We start from the raw sequence: 18303 nt of genomic DNA on the forward strand, positions 1-18303 counted from the left end.
GTCTTCTGATTGGCTAACACTCAAGGGTCGATAAAATTGTACGTCAACGTACAATTTTGTACGTCGACGTACAATTTTTGTACGTCGACGTACATATTGTACGTCGACGTACATTTTCTTTTAACCTAGTAGGTCTTGTTGACTTTTGACCCAAATGGTACGCGATATATAAGTAAGGAAAATGAAAGCGGTCTTTGGTATAGTGACGAGGAAGTTGAATATCAAATTTTTAACGTTTATTTACTCCCAAATTACACGTGTCTGAGAGAGTCCCTTTAATGAAAAATAACAAGAGGGCCCAAAGGGCCCTGGGTCGCTCACCTTAGGAAAAGGTCAAAGGTCACAATGGAGCCATTTACAGAGGACCACTAATGTTGTCCACCAAATACTGGTAGAGGACCTCTAGATGATGTTATACATGAAATTAATATGAAAGCTCTAGGACTTGTAGTTTCAGACAAGAAGATTTTTGAAAATTGCATTTAGAAAACCTATTTTTTTACCCCTTGACCTACTTATGCAACCAATCAGAACCATTTGAACAATTGTGGTAAGGGGACCGTTAATGTTGAGTTTGTTCAAATTCCCATTAACGGTTCAAGATAAGAAGTCATTTAAAGTTTTCCTTATATAATTCAATGTAAAATTGTGACCCCCGGTGCGGGGTCAATTTTAACCCTAGGGGCATAACTTAAACCAAATTTGGAAGAGGACTTCTAGAGGATGCTATATACCAAATATGAAAGCTCTGGGTCTTGTAGTTTCAGACAAGAAGATTTTTGAAAGTTGCATTTTAAAAACCTTTTTTTTTTGACAATGTGTACTTATGCAACCAATCAGAACCATTTGAACAATTTTGGTAGAGGACTACCCAGGGACCATTTCTGTTGAGTTTGGTCAAAATCCCATTAGCAGTTCAAGTCATTTAAAGTTTTCCTTATATAATTCAATGTAAAATTGTGACCCCCAGGGCGGAGTCAATTTTGACCCCAGAGGAACAATTTGAACAACTTTGGTAGCGGACCTCTAGATAATGCTACATACCAAATATGAAAGCTCAGTATAAAACAGATTCTAGATTGGACATATTTACTTATATAATTATACAGTAGAATCACAATTGTGTGTGATGTAAACACATACATCTAACATAATTAATTTCTAAAGTAATATGAACTCAAGAACAAGTACCGGTAGAACTGTATTAACAAGCAACAAAACTTACAACAGATTTTAGGATATTACAACAATTATATTATGTCAAAGTAGCACTAGGTCACACTTTCACAATGTAGTTAAAAGAATTATGACTATAGCACAATACTAAGATTTACATGTAATTAAAAATCCATGACATGATTTATAATGAATAAAATTATTCATAACAATTTTACAAAATAATACTAACTTGAAAAAGTACAGATGTATATTACGTATTCATTAACTTTTCCATTTTATAAGAGGATGAATTCTAAAATATTTATAAATATTTTTTTACGTGTAGATTTAAAGTGACTGAAACAGTACTGAAACTCATCACCTAAACAACTTCACAAAGTACATATTCTTTGGTTACGTTCTATGCCAAAATGGCGTAATAGTTCAATAGGAAACCAACTACTCATTGTATGAAATTTACAAAGCCGTCTATACATAGAAACAGATAAAATATCAATATAGTTTTCAAAGCACCAATTTTTCTATCTGATAAGAGTTATATTGTTCTTATTTACAATAATCTGGCAGCCATTTTGATAGTTTACAATTACAGTGGGGGAAAATGTTAATAGCTTCTGTTATTTTTTAACTAAATATAAAAAATATTGTTAACAGCTCTGAGAGGGTATATTAACAAGATGGCCCGATGGCCCTTAGACACTCACCTGAACAATTAGTGTACTAGTTCATGTCAAAATATCCAATAATGTTCTAGCGACAACTGCCATCTCTTGCATCATAAAGAAATGATTTAATCAATTTTGTCAAGGATAACCCAAGGATCACTTCTGTAAACTTATTTGGCAAATTTGGCGTAGTGGTTTAAAAGAATATGCCACTTAAAGATTTTTTTTATTTTTAGTAATGATAGTCATCTTGTGCAACAAAAGCAGAACAAATAAAGCAATTTTAGTATAGGGTCACCCAATGATCATTCTTGTAAAGTTTTATCAAAATTGGCATAGTTTAGGCGATGTCATTTGAAGCAGGTTGACACACCACGGACAACGGACGTAAGGTGATCCTAAAAGCTTCGTGCTCAGGTGAGCTCAAAATGGTATCATTTTAACTGTTATTCATTTTGCATTTTAGATATAAATATATTTTACAATATAATATTGTCTACAGAAAATTATAAGCATAAAAGTTACACTATATGATTTTTTTCCCATAATTTGACTGAAAAGAACATTGAACAATAAATGGTCTGTTTGTTTAACCTCATTTTTAGTTTTTAATTATGAAATCTTAAGAATTTCAAGAGCTTTCCAATGAAATATGAACGATAGGTATATGACCAGAAATGATGAAATTAAAAGAAAATGAAATTTCTGTTTATATACATTTCATATAGAAATCTACTGATATTGCTGGACTATCAATATTGCCATCTCTGTGCATCTTGCATGTGCCCATGACATAAAATGGGAACTTTGTATACAGTAATACACGATTTGAAACTATGTAAGAACCAGAACAATGTATTATTGTTACATTACGGTAAAAATTCAATGTGCCTGATGATGTGCTGGGCACAAACCTTCTAAGAATCAATGGCAGATAAAATTCTTTGGGCATGACCAGCATTTGCCTGGATCAGCTTGGGTGCAAGATGTCTCATGGATTATGCTATTCAATGACACACAACACATCAGATAGTAATACATTGTAACACAATTTGGCTGCAATATTATCTGCATTTTTATCTTGTAATTGCAAACATAGATATATGAACCTTCTAACATTCATATGTATAATACTTATACTGACCAGACCATGTCCAAAATGGAATGAAGATACCAATCTTAAAGATCATTAATTAATAATAAAAAAGAGTAAAACAATGAATGTCCACAGTAGCACAGCTTTACTTTTTTTCTCAAAAATATGTAAAACTTGTAAAATGTGATAGAACTGTTGAACTAAATAAAATGTGAAAGTTGTAGAGGACTAATTGTAGTTACCTTGAACAAATATTTTTTTTTGATGAAACAAGAGTCGTAATGCCCCAATGCTTGTCTTTTTTTGAAGGTCACCAAGAAGGTCACACTCAATGAAATATTAGCCATTTGAAAGCTCTTGCCATTTGCGATAATAAATGTTATGGCTTACATAAAAGTGTTTGCACGCCGTGGCTGACGATGGCGCAGACAATATCGACAACCTAGTGATCACAATAGCTAAAAAAGGTCAGTATGTTTAAGTAATGTAGTGACTCTAATACTGCTCCAACGTAATTGACAACTGTGCTTCTGGACCTTAAATATAATGACACAACAAATGAAAAAAAAACTGACAAAAGTAAGAAAATAATGTTTAAACAGGTACAAATAAGGTCTGATGTACAAGCAACCATCATGCATCAGCAACCAGCATTGACTTAGACCAAACTGCTCTTGAGATCAAAGTCTAAACTGGGCCATGCTGTTCATAAGAGATCTACAATAATTACTGGTGATTAGCAAACAGTGTGACCCAGATCAGACTGCACACCTTGCACCCAGACTGATCCATTAGTCAATGCCGGTGCATGGCAGGTACAAATACAAACTCGCTTGATGAACTAGAAATATGTCCATACAACACAGATGCCCCATGCCAATATTTGTCGCAAAATGAGAGTATACAATATCTCTATATGCAACATTGCACTTATGACCTTGAACTTATTCTGTGACCTGAAAATTCATAGGTGCCATCTACTGGTCACAGCCAACTACACTATGTTTCTTTAACTTAGGCCCAACTCTTTCACAGTGTTTGAACATACAAGGTCACTTTGACCTTTGACCTAGTCACCTAAAAACAATAGAGGTCAACAAAAAAACAAACCTTCCTATTAAGTTTCACAAAGCTTGGCCCAACGGTTCTCCAGTTATTGATTGGAAAAGCAATTTCCTCCAAAGGTCACTGCGAAAACTAAACAGTGAAAGTCATTTATAATTTCAAAAACACATGTCTTTGCAAAGTCCAATTCACTCATCAATTTCGGCATTCTGACACAAGAAATGTTCATGATCATACAACTGTAAACCAATGGCTTTATTTTTTTTTAAATTACCCTTATCTAGCAGTGGTTGAATTCAGTTCATATTTTTTTGTATTTTCCTAATTTGATGTTGTTTATTTTTGTCCGAATAACAGCTTCTGATCTGTCTTGCAACACAGGATAACACTTCTGTGCTTTCCTGATCTCCATTGTTGAAACGTTTTTCTGCATTTTTATCTGAATGTCAAAGGCTTCCCGTAGAGCACTCTCCTCCTCTTTCGACCATCGTTTTTTTGATCCTGAAATATTAAAAGAAAATGCAAATTCTTATATCTACTTAAGGCGTCTAACTATATTTGAAGGCTATAAAATGCATTTTTTTGTTTTTAAATTATATTAAAAGACAACTTTGTTATCTGCATATTGATACCATTTTTATGCAGATATGATAAGTAGATATTGTATAAAGCGCCGTTTGTTTCAACGCATCGCACGTTTCTACTTTTGTTTTCGCCGCGCTGCCATATTGGGAATCGCAGTCACTCAGTAAGAGGGGCGCCTACGGGGTAATCAGCGCATTGATACAGTTGTGCGATTTATTGCCCCTTATTAAACAGATTAACGGCTATGAGAAAGAATACTGTTTGTGATTAAGCCTCTGTCATTCATTCATTTAACTGCAGTTATGGGAAACAAACGAAACAAACAGGCAATTACGAAATTTGATGAGACAGTGAAAGATAATTTGAAAGAAATATGCCGTGGATCTTGGTTTACGGGACCCGTGTATGATGATACGGGGAGTATCTGCATAATATATAAGTTATTTCTAAATTACCAACCAATTTAGAGCATCAAACAACATGTTCCACAATTTGCTTCACCCATCGGAGAAACCGTTTAACATGTGAAAATTAATGTCTTTTGACATAAAGCGTGACTATGTCATTTAAAGATCGCAATTATCATCGGTTACTTTGACAGTGGCCAACATAAGAAAGGTGCATTTTAGGTACATGTTGTATTGTTTGAGAAAGGTGTTGAGAATAATTATATTGCGTTAATTATGTAACCGTAACAACCCATTGAAAACCATCAACACATTAAAAACAATATTAACCACGCTTGGAATAATGTTCAAATGCACTGCACTAAAATGCATATTATTCTTTTGTATGGAAAGGGGTATGTAATAGGGCATATTAAAATTCCTTTTCAATTCAATTGGCGAGGATATTTACAATATCAATGTTGAGTAACGAGATAGTATTATATTATACTATACGGTAAAATTCTACTTTAATAATATATAATTATTTTTAAAAGAAATTTCAGTATATTGAAAAAAAATATTATTAAAAGAATGATTATGAACTTGCCTTTATTCAAAGTATCTTATATGTCATTTATTTCATGTATTATTTAAAATACGACTTGAAAATAATTTTAATAACAGAACATATATTTTATATTCACTTATTTTAAGACATTTCGTGTATCTTAATTATCACAAATGTTTAAAAGAACATTAATTAATGTAATTTCATGAAACTAAAAATCAAAGTCATGAAGGGCCGGAATAGCAGCTCTAAGAGCTGTATGTTATTGTGAAAGGATTTACAAACATGTTTACTGAGTGAGAAATGAGGAATGTTTCTAGATGTGTGACCATGTTATTTTCACAATGCTGAAGGAGACTGTCATAGGCGTTGGTGAGCATGTTACCCTTGTAGGTTTGGAAGAGGTGTAGGTTGGATATTTAATGTGACAGTGTTATACACAATGGCGACAATAACACAGGCATTGTATACAACACATTTATGACAAGAATCATTTTGTTTAGTAAAAATAATGAGCTGTTATTGCTGCATGTGACAAGCCTAATTACAACATTTGTTGATTATTTTGTTGGACGGAGTCTATGAATTGGTTTATGTGATGATTGTCGAAAGATCTGCAACTTGATTAGCCGATAGATATGGATTATTGCCCTGATAACTTGTCTGATAGGGTTTTAGATCTTTGTGGGCGTGATTTTAGAGAACTGATTTTCCAATCGTTTGGAGTTTTTGAATTGGGATAGTTTTGTTATTTGTTATCTGATTTTCAGGCGGTTTTCGACACATCAAAATCTATCCCCCGGGGAGGGAACCGTGTCACAGAATTTTTATTGTCCAATTTAAAAGAAAGTTGTGTTATTTGAAGTAATAGAGGGTAATAAAAATAGCAAAAAAAATGGTTATTTCTCAATATCTTTGAAACGCATTCGGATATCAAAATTTTGCAACACGGTTCCCTCCATATTGATATTATTTACAATACAAAGTTTGTTTGAATGAAATTGAAACACAATTGTAAATTTTATCGCAAATCAAAAACTTTGGAATGTGAACAATTTTCTTTTCATAATTATGACACGCAAATGCAAACATTAAAAATATAAACCTTAATGACATTTTAAAACAGTACTTTATCGATGTATATGCTTTAAACATAATTAAAATATTCAGAAGTGTGAAAAATCTATAATAGGCTTCAAATATAGTTAGACTCCTTAAGTTTAACACTGCAAAATAGAGGGCCCAGATGGAATATTTCCTTCTATACATATAAAGGTGGACCACATAAATATATACATATAAAGGGTGTGGCCAATATGACCCCAGTGGCATAATATGAGCAGACTTCAAACCTCTAGTTAAAATAGAGGCCAAACTCTGTACAGTTTACTTCATATTACACCGTTATGAACTTTTCAGCTCTAATACATGATGTAATATGCATCAAAAAGTCATTATTGACCAAGGCGATAGCCGAGAAGTCTTTAAACTAATATTAATAATAAACTAAGTGAATCCTAGTGTTTCCCAATACAACCCTATGAAAACTTAGCAACACTGGAGTAGTGCCAATTATGACCCCAGGCCATAATTTGAACAATATTGGTAGAGAACCATAATACCATGCTACATACATAATATCAATGCTCTAACTCTTGTGATTTCTGACAGGATTTTTAATTTTTTTACATGATGTCACAATTCAACAGCCTCCTGTTCAAGTAAACTGGTATCAGGATTGTGTCAAACCATCTCTCCAGTTCACTGACATAAGGATGTTGTAAAAAGTGGTAAATGCCATCACAATTCCACAGCAACCTCTTCAAGTACACTGATATGAGAGTGCTATTTACTATCACAACTGTCAAACAAAGGCCATAGTTCAATAACTATTCCAACTAGAGTAATCAAACTTGATTATGGCAGTAGATGTGATAGTGGAGCAGACACATGTGAAGTTTCAAGCTAATACATTTGACGTTTTTGTGATATTCATGATAAAGTGTTTGCATGCTAAACATTAACCAAGGTGTCATGCCTGGGCGAGTACAATAGCTCAGACTATTCTTCTGATAATCAGGTTTATTAGAATGACCTAGCTGAGGCTAATACCTACAGCCTTCACATCAGAGGAAACTGTATTTTAACTCAACCAACCTGGGCTGATTTTAGTTTCATTAAAGAGAAACGTCAGTTTTTAGTCAGTCAGGACACAACACTTTTTACAGCTACAAAAGTATTCATATAAAATAAATACCTGTACATGCATGAGGCTTCTGTACAGCTTCTGTTTCAACTTCAGGAACATCCTCATAGCTGTTGTCTGGTTCAGACAATTCTTCAAATGACCCTGCTTTGTAAGGTTCAGGTTCAGGCAATTCTGCAAGAAAGGATGTGTTGCTCTGCTGAGAGTGTGTGTGGCAACTTTTAGCATTATTTCCGTCATATCATGGCGGTCAGTTAACCTACTCACCATTCCTGGGCATACTTAGGGCTCTGGCCTAAGTTGGTAACTAAGCACAAACCTACACCAGACTGACCACTACCCTACATAAATCAGAAGTAGTGGAAGAATAACAAGAGCCAGATGGAAACAACTGCACTCTTGACTATTCGAAAAGTCAGAAATGAAGCAAAGTAAACATATTATGCTCATTTTAAATGCGACATTATTTCAACTGGGGAGTGAGTCAGGAATTCGATCTAAACCTTTCCCACCAACAAGAGGGCCATGATGGCCCTGAATCGCTCACCTGCGTATCAGTTGCCTCTGTAGAGGGTCCATAAATTTTGCAGCACCATATCAGAAATAAATGCAAACAGAACCTAGCGCAACTGTTTAATAAGTGTAGTGTAGTCTATTTTAGCAACAGAGAACTTGACCTTAACACAGACAACAAGGTAGCAATCCAAAGTTGTGTCTTAATATTAGCTACCCACACACCAAGTTTGGTGTCAATGGTCACAGCTTACTCAAGTTATTAAATGGAAACTGAATTTCATTTTTAGCAACCTGAGTGACCTTGATCACAGACACCTAGGTAGGAATCCCAAACTGCCTCTTGATATAAGCTACCTATATACGAAGTTTGGCGTCAATAGGCCAAAGCAAACTCAAGTTATTAGGTGGAAATTGAATTTCATTTTTAGCAACAGTGACCTTAATCACAGACATCTGGGTAACAATCCCAAGCTGCCTCTTGATATAAGTTACCCATACTTTAAGTTTGGAGTCAAAAGGCCAAAGCAAATTCAATTTATTGAGCTGCAACTGAATTTCTGTTTTTAACAACAGTGACCTTGACCTTGATACTATGGTCATGATTTGAACAACTACTGTAGACATCAGTGCCAGGATGCTTCAGGACAAATTTGGTTAAAATCTATCTAGTGGTTTAAGAGGAAATGTTGTTTAAAGCAAATTGTTGAGGGACGATGGATGCCGGACGAAGAGCGGTCACAATAGCTCACCATGAGCCTAAGGCTCAGGTGAGCTAAAAAAATTTACTGCATGTATAGAGTAAGGGGTAAACTGACAGTTTAAGGTTTAAAAAATACTTGTTGTTTAACAAAATCTTAAAACTTTTGCACAGTTGAGCTTAAGTTTTAACCAGCACAGATACTGTGAATATCCTTATTCCTATATTAGCTAACAACTTACCATCAAGGCTGACCGACGAAAGGTCGCGACCATTAAACCCCTGTAGTTTACCATCTTCTAAAGCTAGAAGAGCCCTTGCAACTTTTGTTCGTTCAAGCACTGACGTCTGCATTCTGTACACTTCAGTATGTATGGCAACAGAGTGTCCCATGTGATCAGCAATTAACTTCAGCTCATCATCTCTCATATCCATTATCTGTAAAATATGATAACCTATCAATTAAGAGTGCCATGGCCATGCCATAATCTATGGCATGTGATCTTAGACTGGTCAGACATCAGATAGTTACAGAGTTTGTTCCCTACCCAATATGGGATATATGGTTAAACTGTTCTGTGGAATAATTCTATGGAGCTTGCTGGCTTTATCAAGTCTTTTAGGCTTGGTCATGCTGATCATCAAATATTAACATGTAATACTTAAAAACAGGAATTATGCTGTAGAAAAAATAGGGTTGGTATTTCAGCAATTTATTTAAGATGGCCCCTTGTTCACAAAGAAATTGCAAATCTGGATCAGGATAAAGATTTTTTTACTGTGAATTTCTTCCAAACCAATGTTTTAAAACAGGAATGACTCCAAATGAGTGAAAGAATTATAAAGAGAAATGCAATGATGCAAAGTGGTTTTATTTTATTGATGTCTTGAGACAGAAAATGTTGATTATTGATTTGAACTGAATTTAATAAATTTAGATCAGGTAAAATTTCAGGATCATTGAAAAATTGGATAATGCAAGACAGTGAACAATTGGACATTCGCTTCCCCTTGCAGCAAAAATTTTAAGAGACCTATTTACCTGAGTAGTAGTTGCCAAATACTTTCTCAGTTTTGTTGTCCTGACCCGTTCTGGAAAGGCAAGATTGTGACACTTAGATGTGACCACTCTCAGTGCTTCACAGCCATCCTGTGGTGAATCTGTACATCTGGAGAATAGGAACGTGTCTGTTGATGGTACACCAGCCTGCGCACGAACCATCAAGAGGTGCGACAAACCTTCCACCATGTCGGTGCTTAGAATTACAAACACCTTCCTCAGTCCCCGAGTGCTCTTCCCTCTTACCTCAAGAAGTTCCATTCTGAAATGATAAAAGTAACTACTACCTACAATAGCAGAAAGAATGCTGACACTTATATGTTTGTCAATAAATTACTGTTTTTCCAAATGTAACGTTTAATTCTCCAGCATGTGTTTGATGACATCAGTACTTTTGAGACCTCAAAAGCTGTAATATTATCTTTAAAAGAACTGACCAGTATGTGGTAAGAAAACACAAGTGCCACATTTGTCAGGGTAAGACAAAGTGAATCTACCAGTCCCATGAGTTGTAAATAAGGAAATCTCACCCTGAGGGTTAGAGATATATGTCCAAAAATGAGGCTTGCCTTAGTTTTTGGACATATATTAATTATATCTAACCGGAGGGGTCAGATTTCCTTATCCACAACTCAAGGGGGGGGGGTAAATTTGTTTTTTCTCACCTTTAAATTAATCTATAATTAAAACACAGATTTGAAATTGTGACGTACAGACAAACGGACACCGAGGCGATAACAAACTATGTTCCTTTGGGAGTATAAAAACAAACAAGTGTGACCAATTGACAATTTAAACACATAACTTGTTACTACTGCAAGTGCTGTATCGTTAAAATAGTAGTTGACTCTTTCAGTTATTTGGATATGCATATTTGCAACATGACTAGCTTTTTTACAAATTCTTACGAATGAAAATTAGTCTGTCAGTAGTAGTCAGGTAGTTTGAGACAAATCTATCTCAGACTGAAATTTTGGCGGACAAATCTGTCCAAAGAGTGAGAAAAATTCTCAGTCCTTGGGGAATGGTTTTGTTACAGTTCTCTTGTGCCTCAGGGTGCACACAATCAAAGCCCTTGAATCCAGAATACCTTGTCTTACTCCAACAAACTTAAAAGGTACTTATAATTTGATACACTACTAAAACATCTGAAATCAGTTTTGAATGCCATAATCAGGAATATTGAGCATTACCTCTTTAACAGAGCCTTTTCACTGACAGCCAGGGAATTGTAGATTTCGGTGTTTGTGTCTAATTCATCTCCTCTTATTCGCTTCTGGAAGTCACTCACTTTCAGCTCAGAGACCTCATTTACTCTTCTTTTGTTGAAGAGTGCTATGCGGGCGATCAGTAAGTGTGTTATGTACACATACTCGGGATATGTTGGTGCTGGGTTTTCCATTTTTATTTGTATTTCTTCCACAAGAAATTTTTTGAGGGACACTAAATCTTCAGTAGAAGGAAGTTCACATCTTTTGTTCATTGCTTTTAGACGCTTGCTTCTGTTGGCGACTGATGAAACCTTTCCCTTCCACTCGGCATCGAACATTTCTGTGAACTCGTTTGCCTCTTTTTTCCGCCTACAGTCCTGTCTGCGAAGGCACATGCTTGATTTCAGCAGGCTTACCTGTTTTATATAATGTCCTAAGTTTAAGCCCAGCTGTGATGAACCAATTTCTTGATACATTTCTTTCACAGTTTTTGCCACTAAATCAAATTTTTGAGCACAGATGAAATGGCTTAAAGGATAGCTGAACAGTTCCTCTCCATTTAATCTTACAAGCAGTCTGGCTAAGCTTCTCATTTTTGTTCTCACATTGTCTTGGTCTTTCAGTCTTTGCTCTTCCAGTGGTCCCAATCTTCCCAGATGATACAACCCAAACTGTCTTATTAACTCATCTTCCTGACAAACTTTCTTCAGACCAGGATTTTCTTTGGTTTCTTTCATTTTATCAATAACTTCATCTAACATTTCAATATCTTCATCCTGTTGTTGAAGAAATGGGGCTATTTCAAATCTAGCTTCTCTAATGAAGTTTCTCTCAGTGTCATTTTCAGCCCCATCTGGTTTGAAACTGCAGGTTTTGACATGTGACCATAGAAGTTTGTGATGGTAAAAACCTTTACAAAAACGACAGTGAATATAGTCATATGCATTTGCTGGGACGCCTGGTCTCCTGTACACAATCAAATTCCCCTCTCCTTTCTGAAGAACCTGTTAAAACAGAATAAAGATGTTTATGATAGTCCTGCATATATCTCCAAAGAAAATATGCTGTAGTGACATTTTCTTTAGATATTCATGATTATAGCGTTTGCACACTTAACTTTAACTGAAAACCAATGATAACAACAGGATGACTATTAAAGCCCTTCTTATTCTTCAAATGATCAAGCTAAAGGAACCTGTGGATCGAATTTGAAGCTTAAAGATGGAAAAGTAGGTCATGGTCACATTCATTTATTTTCCCACATACATGTAAAATAATGTACCTGATATTGAAAATAGCCCATGTTTTCAATTTCTGCCAATACATACAACTTTGTTGGCCCTGAGAAACAAGTTCAATAGGCCAATCTTATGCAACAAACCTCTTAGTCTAGTTGATTCTTCACGCCAAAGATCTAAGGACTTTTGGTCGTGTACATGAAGGATTTCATATACTGAGAGGCAAAAGAAAGTTAACAGTGTACCTAAATATTAATTTCTTTTGAATGAAAACAATTATCAACCTAAAATAAAAACTGGAAATGAATTTCAAACCATTGATTGAATAAATACAGTGACTTCGCGAGGAACAACGTTTGACATGATGTCATTATTGAAGTTGTTACAAGCATACCCACACGGCTCTTAGTGCATCTGTGTGTTTTGCCATAAAGACAAAAAGTAAAAGCAGAGTTTTGCTACACGGAGTACCAACATTGACATGCATAAGTTTTCCTTTTAAAATCATTCAAAAAATCATTTACCAAATTGGTGAAAGATAAAAAAAAAATTATTCACAAAACAAAAGTGTAAACTCTCTTTTGTTTCTCAGTACACGTGTATAAGAGGAATGTAGGTGACAAGTATGGTATGGCTAAGGAGCATGGATGAAAAATAAATGACCATAACTAACAAGAGGGCCAAGATGACCCTTAATTGCTCACCCGAGTAAAATTGATCCCAGGGGCATAATATGAACAATTTGGTAGAGGAACTTTAGTTGATGCTTTATGCCAAATATCTTGGCTCTAACTTTAATGGTTTCTGACAAGATTTTTTATGAATTTTCCCTATATAACTCTATGTAGATTTGTTGATTCCCGGAACGGGCCATTTTTGACCACAGGGGCATAATTTGAACAATCTTTGTAGGGGACCACTAGATGATGCTACATCCCAAATATCAAAGCTCTAGCTCTCCTGGTTTCAGAAAAGAAGATTTTCAAATTTTGTCCTTTGCCCTTTGAAACAATTATTGATGAAGCACAATGACATTCAAGGATCAGAAAAGCTTACCATGAGCACTTCGTGCTCAGGTGAGCTAAAAAGTCACTGCTAAATATTGCTTACCTCAACATTATGATTGAAGTTACCCTCATTCTTTAATTTCTGTAGCTCTGCTCTTTTACTTTTGCTTTTCAGCTCCATTTGACTTATTTTCCTCACCCTTGGTTCTGCTGCATGGACAGCAAATAGGTGTTTTGACATCTTAGACTTGTACAAGTTCTTGCAATAGTAGCAATAACTCTTTTTAGAATAGTTCCTTTTGCCATCATTGGATTTGTAGGATTCAACATAAACTGAAATTGATATAAATGCAAGATCTGGATGATGCCTTAAATCAACTGCTTTCTAAGCAAGTTTGTTTTTGTCACAAAAAATAGGTCTCCCCCCACCCCCACCAACATTTTTCAAATTCAGCATTTTTTAAATTTTAAGCAAACCTTTGATAGGAATAATATTAAATGTCAATGCCACGCACACACACACGCACGCGATGATGATGTATACGTGTATTGTGGGGTTGATTATGTATACATGTAATGTGGGGTTGATGATGTATACCTGTATTGTGGGATCGATGATGTATGCGTGTATTGTGGGGTTGATGGTGTATATGTGTATTGTGGGGTTGTTGGTATATACGTGTATTGTGGGGTTGATGGTGTATATGTGTATTACACACACACACACACACACACATTCACACATACACACACACATTTAAGAAAATCTTTTTTTATAGAGCAAAAGACATAAGGGCAAACAAACAAGTTTCTTTAGGCCTTAAGTGTTCATTTACCATTTTTAAAGCAAGATTTCTTCCACGTCTTCCCATGATGTCCATCACTAGTATTCTTGCTTGTAGCATCACTGAAATAGACAAGCAACCATGTGTCGTCCCCGGTTTTAACCACGTGGTTTTAACCGGTTAAAACCGCCACGGTCAATACTCCCAAAGTGGTTAATACTGGTCAATAGAAAATATTAACTTTTCTTTTTACATTTTTCAGCATATTTCTTTAATCATACACTACTCATAGTAGAAATATCAGATATACAATGAAATATGCAGTTAAATACATTTGTGTATCAATATATTACTGGATATATGGACCATTGAAGTTTGCAAGACCTGATCATGTGGTCAATATACTTTGATAAGGTGGTCGATTGAGGTTTAAATAGCGGGTGTAAGAGGTCAATATACCTGAATAAAGTGGTTACTTGAGTTTAATAACCAGTTTATATTGTTGAAAGGCCTTAATTAAGTGATTGATTGAGATTGTATTAGCCAGTGAATCAATGTATGTGATCAATATGCTAGGTTAGTTGGTCTATTGAGATTTAAATGGCTAATGTATGTGGTCAATTGTCTAGATGAAGTGGTCGATTGAGATTTTCATAACCAGTATATGTGGTCAATTGCTCTGAAGAGGTGGTCGATTGAGACTTTCATAGCCAGTGTATGTGGTCAATTGCTTGGAATAGGTGGTCAATTGAGATTTTAATAGCCAGTGTATGTGGTCAATTGATCGGAAGAGGTGGTCAATTGAGATTTTCATAGCCAGTGTATGTGGTCAATTGCTTGGAAGAGGTGGTCAATTGATATTTTCATGACCAGTGTATGTGGTCAATTGCTCGGAAGTGGTGGTCAATTGAGATTTTCATAGCCAGTGTATGTGGTCAATTGTCCAGATGAAGTGGTCAATTGAGACTTTCATAGACAGTGTATGTGGTCAATTGCTCAGAAGAGGTGGTCGATTGAGCCTTTCATAGCCAGTGCATGTGGTCAATTGCTCGGAAGAGGTGGTCAATTGAGACTTTCATAGCCAGTGTATGTGGTCAATTGCTCATAAGAGGTGGTCAATTGAGATTTTCATAGCCAGTGTATGTGGTCAATTGCTCGGAACAGGTGGTCGATTGAGACTTTCATAGCCATTATATGTGGTCAATAGCAATGTTGAAAATGCCAACAATCATATAGTCAAAGAATCAGTTTTTGTCATCCTAGTTCAGCATGAGATTAAACATCAATCATAATCTACCAGCTTCACAGCAGGTTGCAATAACATGGTGTGGATTAAACATCTGTCATGGTTCAATCAGCTGACATGTTTTATGACACACCTACTTGTAAATGATTGGCTACCTGAATATAATATTCATCATGGTAAGCACCACTCCTCCTTATTTTATTGGGGTACCTGATACCTGTTGATTATTCAATATCTTAATTAACCCCTCCCCAACTAATCTTGGTGTAGTAGTCCTCTAGTCTGATTTAGCATAAAGGTGTTGATTGCACATGTATGCCCCTGTAAACCCTTTAACCATATAATAATCTGAGAAAATGTTGGCAAATTGAGCAGATTCTATTATATGGGTATCGTCTAATCTCTCAAAAAGTAAATATGTTGCTTATACTCTGTATCCTAATGAATGGCAAGATCTTTAAATTTGAATACCATAAACATATATTATTTCATGTTCATAAAGGCATGCATAAGAAAAATAATGTCGAGGAGGTAAAGGGTTAATGATGATCGTATTGCAGGCTAAAGACAGCTGACCCTTTTTAGTCAAGAAGTTGTGTAAAAAATAAATTTGTTTTTTAAATGAATATTTTGATCCATTCTGTGGTTATTCAACTAGTGATCATAACCACTTTGTGTTTAGTATCAACACTTGTATATTTCATGTAGATCTATTAAAGTATAGAAACTCCTTATTTTTATAATAAATAAAATCATGTAAATACTGGTATGAGGTAAAATAAATAAATTTAAAATTAAGGCCAATATGGTGGAAAATGAAATTCTATTCATTAGCAAACTTTGCATTTAATATGCTTTAAGATAAAAGGTGGATAATTGAGATTGTATTCACCAATGCAAGTGATAAGATACTAAATTGAGACTTAAAAGTTTAATAGCCAGTGTATGTGGTGGTCAATATTCTCTTATATTTATAAGGTGGTTGATTGAGATTTTGATAGCCAATTCATGTGGTTAATAATTAATATGGTTTAATAAAGTGGTCAATTGAAATTATGATAGTCAATGTATGTGGCCAATATGCTCAGTTAAAGTGGTAAATTGAGATTCAAATATTCAATGTGTAGTTGTTATGCCTGGATAAAGTGGTTGATTGAGATATCAATGTGGTTATTTAAGCTCAAATAAGGTGGTCAATTGAGATTTCTAAGTGGTCATTATACCCAGATAAAGTGGTTGATTGAGATTTCCATAAGGTCATTACCCCAGGATTAGGTGGTTGATTAAGTTTTCTATATGGTCAATATGCCCGGATAAGGTGGTCGATTGACATTTTATTAAGATTACTAAGTGGTCATTATGCCAAGATAAGGTGGTCAATTGAGATTTCTAAATGGTCAATATGCATAGTCTGGTGGTCATTTGGGATTTCTTAGTGGTCATTATGCACGGATAAGGTGGTCAATTGAGATTTTTATGTGGTCAATATGCCTAGTCAGGTGGTCAATTGAGATGTCTAGGTGGTCATTATGCCCAGATACGGTGGTCAATTGAGATTTTTATGCGATTAATATGCCTAGTCAGGTGATCAATTGAGATTTCTAAGTGGTCATTATTCCCGGATAAGGTGGTCAATTGAGATTTTTATGTGGTCAATATGCCTAGTCAGGTGGTCAAATGGGATTTCTAAGTAGTCCTTATGCCCAGGTAATTGGTCAATTGGGAATTTTATGTGGTCAATATGCCCGGATAAGGTGGTCAATCAACATTTTTATGTGGTCAAAATGTTAAGATAATTTGTTTATTGGAGTTTATTTCATATTTAAGTCATTCATTTATACAAAATTCACAATACATAACACATCTAACAAACTGGTGAGTAAAATAGAGGGTTATAGCTTCTTTCTAAAACTATGATAGGAGATAAATGGATGGTCATTTCAATCGACCAGTATTGACCAGTATTGACCGGATAAAACCAGTATTGACCGCCGCCCCGGTTAATACTCATATTGACTGGTCAATTGACAACTCTGGTTGCCCAATCAGGTGATTGACCTAGGCAAATCTTTCTTGTCTAAAATAAAATTTAAAATCTTTAAAATCGGTTTCTTAGATAGTGCTCCAGACACAAAACAGGAAGGACGGACAGAAAGACAGACAATGCTAAACTAATCCCCTCTGTATTTTGTAGGGATACTTCATGTTTATACTAAAAAGCTGTATTAAGAAAACGCCAATTTACCAATGCTAATTTTAAAAGGCACACATACATACTCTGACCATGAGCATAGTCCTCCTAGTTTAATACTTACAACTCGCTAGATGTGGATGGCCCCAACACTGGTAAAGTTCCTCTGTTTCCTGGGTGGCTCATTATCTCCTATATCTTCACTAGAAGCCACTCTCCCCTATTGCAGTCCAAGATCTCTTGTTTTTTGTGTTACAGGAATTATAACAGATGAATCGTTATCTTCATCGTCATCTTCATTATCTACAGTTTGTGGTAAAATATAAACAAGAGCTGTTTTTTTTTAAACAACATACAGTATGCCTCCCCTAATTCCAGTCCACAATATTATAATGATTATATGATAAACGGTGCTGAATTAACAAAATTATCTTACAATGGTTTGCGCACAAAAGCTTTAGCTCAATTCCAGTATGAAAGTTAACACATTTAAGGGGCACAATTTGTGGGTTCTTATATAGACCCCATATTTAATATAGGTCTCACTAGAAGATCTGAAACGAAGGACATCATGCAAATCCTGATATGTAGTTGTCATA

General features: G+C 35.1%; 1 protein-coding gene and 1 long non-coding RNA gene across 2 annotated transcripts; both read right to left on the reverse strand.

The window, feature by feature from the left end:
* Positions 1-223: 223 nt before the first annotated feature.
* LOC127842607 (uncharacterized) lies at positions 224-12035 on the reverse strand. Its single transcript, XM_052372197.1, has 5 exons — positions 11220-12035; positions 10009-10288; positions 9209-9404; positions 7805-7927; positions 224-4506 (listed from the first exon to the last, which is right to left on the reverse strand). The coding sequence occupies exons 1-5, from the start codon at positions 11996-11998 to the stop codon at positions 4307-4309; spliced, it is 1578 nt and encodes a 525-aa protein (XP_052228157.1). The 5' UTR covers positions 11999-12035; the 3' UTR covers positions 224-4306.
* Positions 12036-12048: 13 nt separating this feature from the next.
* LOC127842610 (uncharacterized) lies at positions 12049-17865 on the reverse strand. Its single transcript, XR_008031738.1, has 4 exons — positions 17829-17865; positions 14319-14389; positions 13586-13815; positions 12049-12241 (listed from the first exon to the last, which is right to left on the reverse strand). It is a non-coding gene; the product is annotated as an uncharacterized LOC127842610 (long non-coding RNA).
* Between the last annotated feature and the right edge of the window lie 438 nt (positions 17866-18303).

This window comes from Dreissena polymorpha, chromosome 8, assembly GCF_020536995.1.
Source record: "Dreissena polymorpha isolate Duluth1 chromosome 8, UMN_Dpol_1.0, whole genome shotgun sequence".
Taxonomy (NCBI): domain Eukaryota; kingdom Metazoa; phylum Mollusca; class Bivalvia; order Myida; family Dreissenidae; genus Dreissena; species Dreissena polymorpha.

Coding starts and splice junctions, on each gene's coding strand:
- LOC127842607 (XM_052372197.1), bottom strand. CDS start 11,998: ATGTTAGATGAAGTTATTGATAAAATGAAAGAAACCAAAGAAAATCCT. Junction 9,405..10,008: donor ATTTGGCAACTACTACTCAG/GTAAATAGGTCT, acceptor CATATTTTACAG/ATAATGGATATGAGAGATGA. Junction 4,507..7,804: donor GAAGCCTCATGCATGTACAG/GTATTTATTTTA, acceptor TTAATATTTCAG/GATCAAAAAAACGATGGTCG.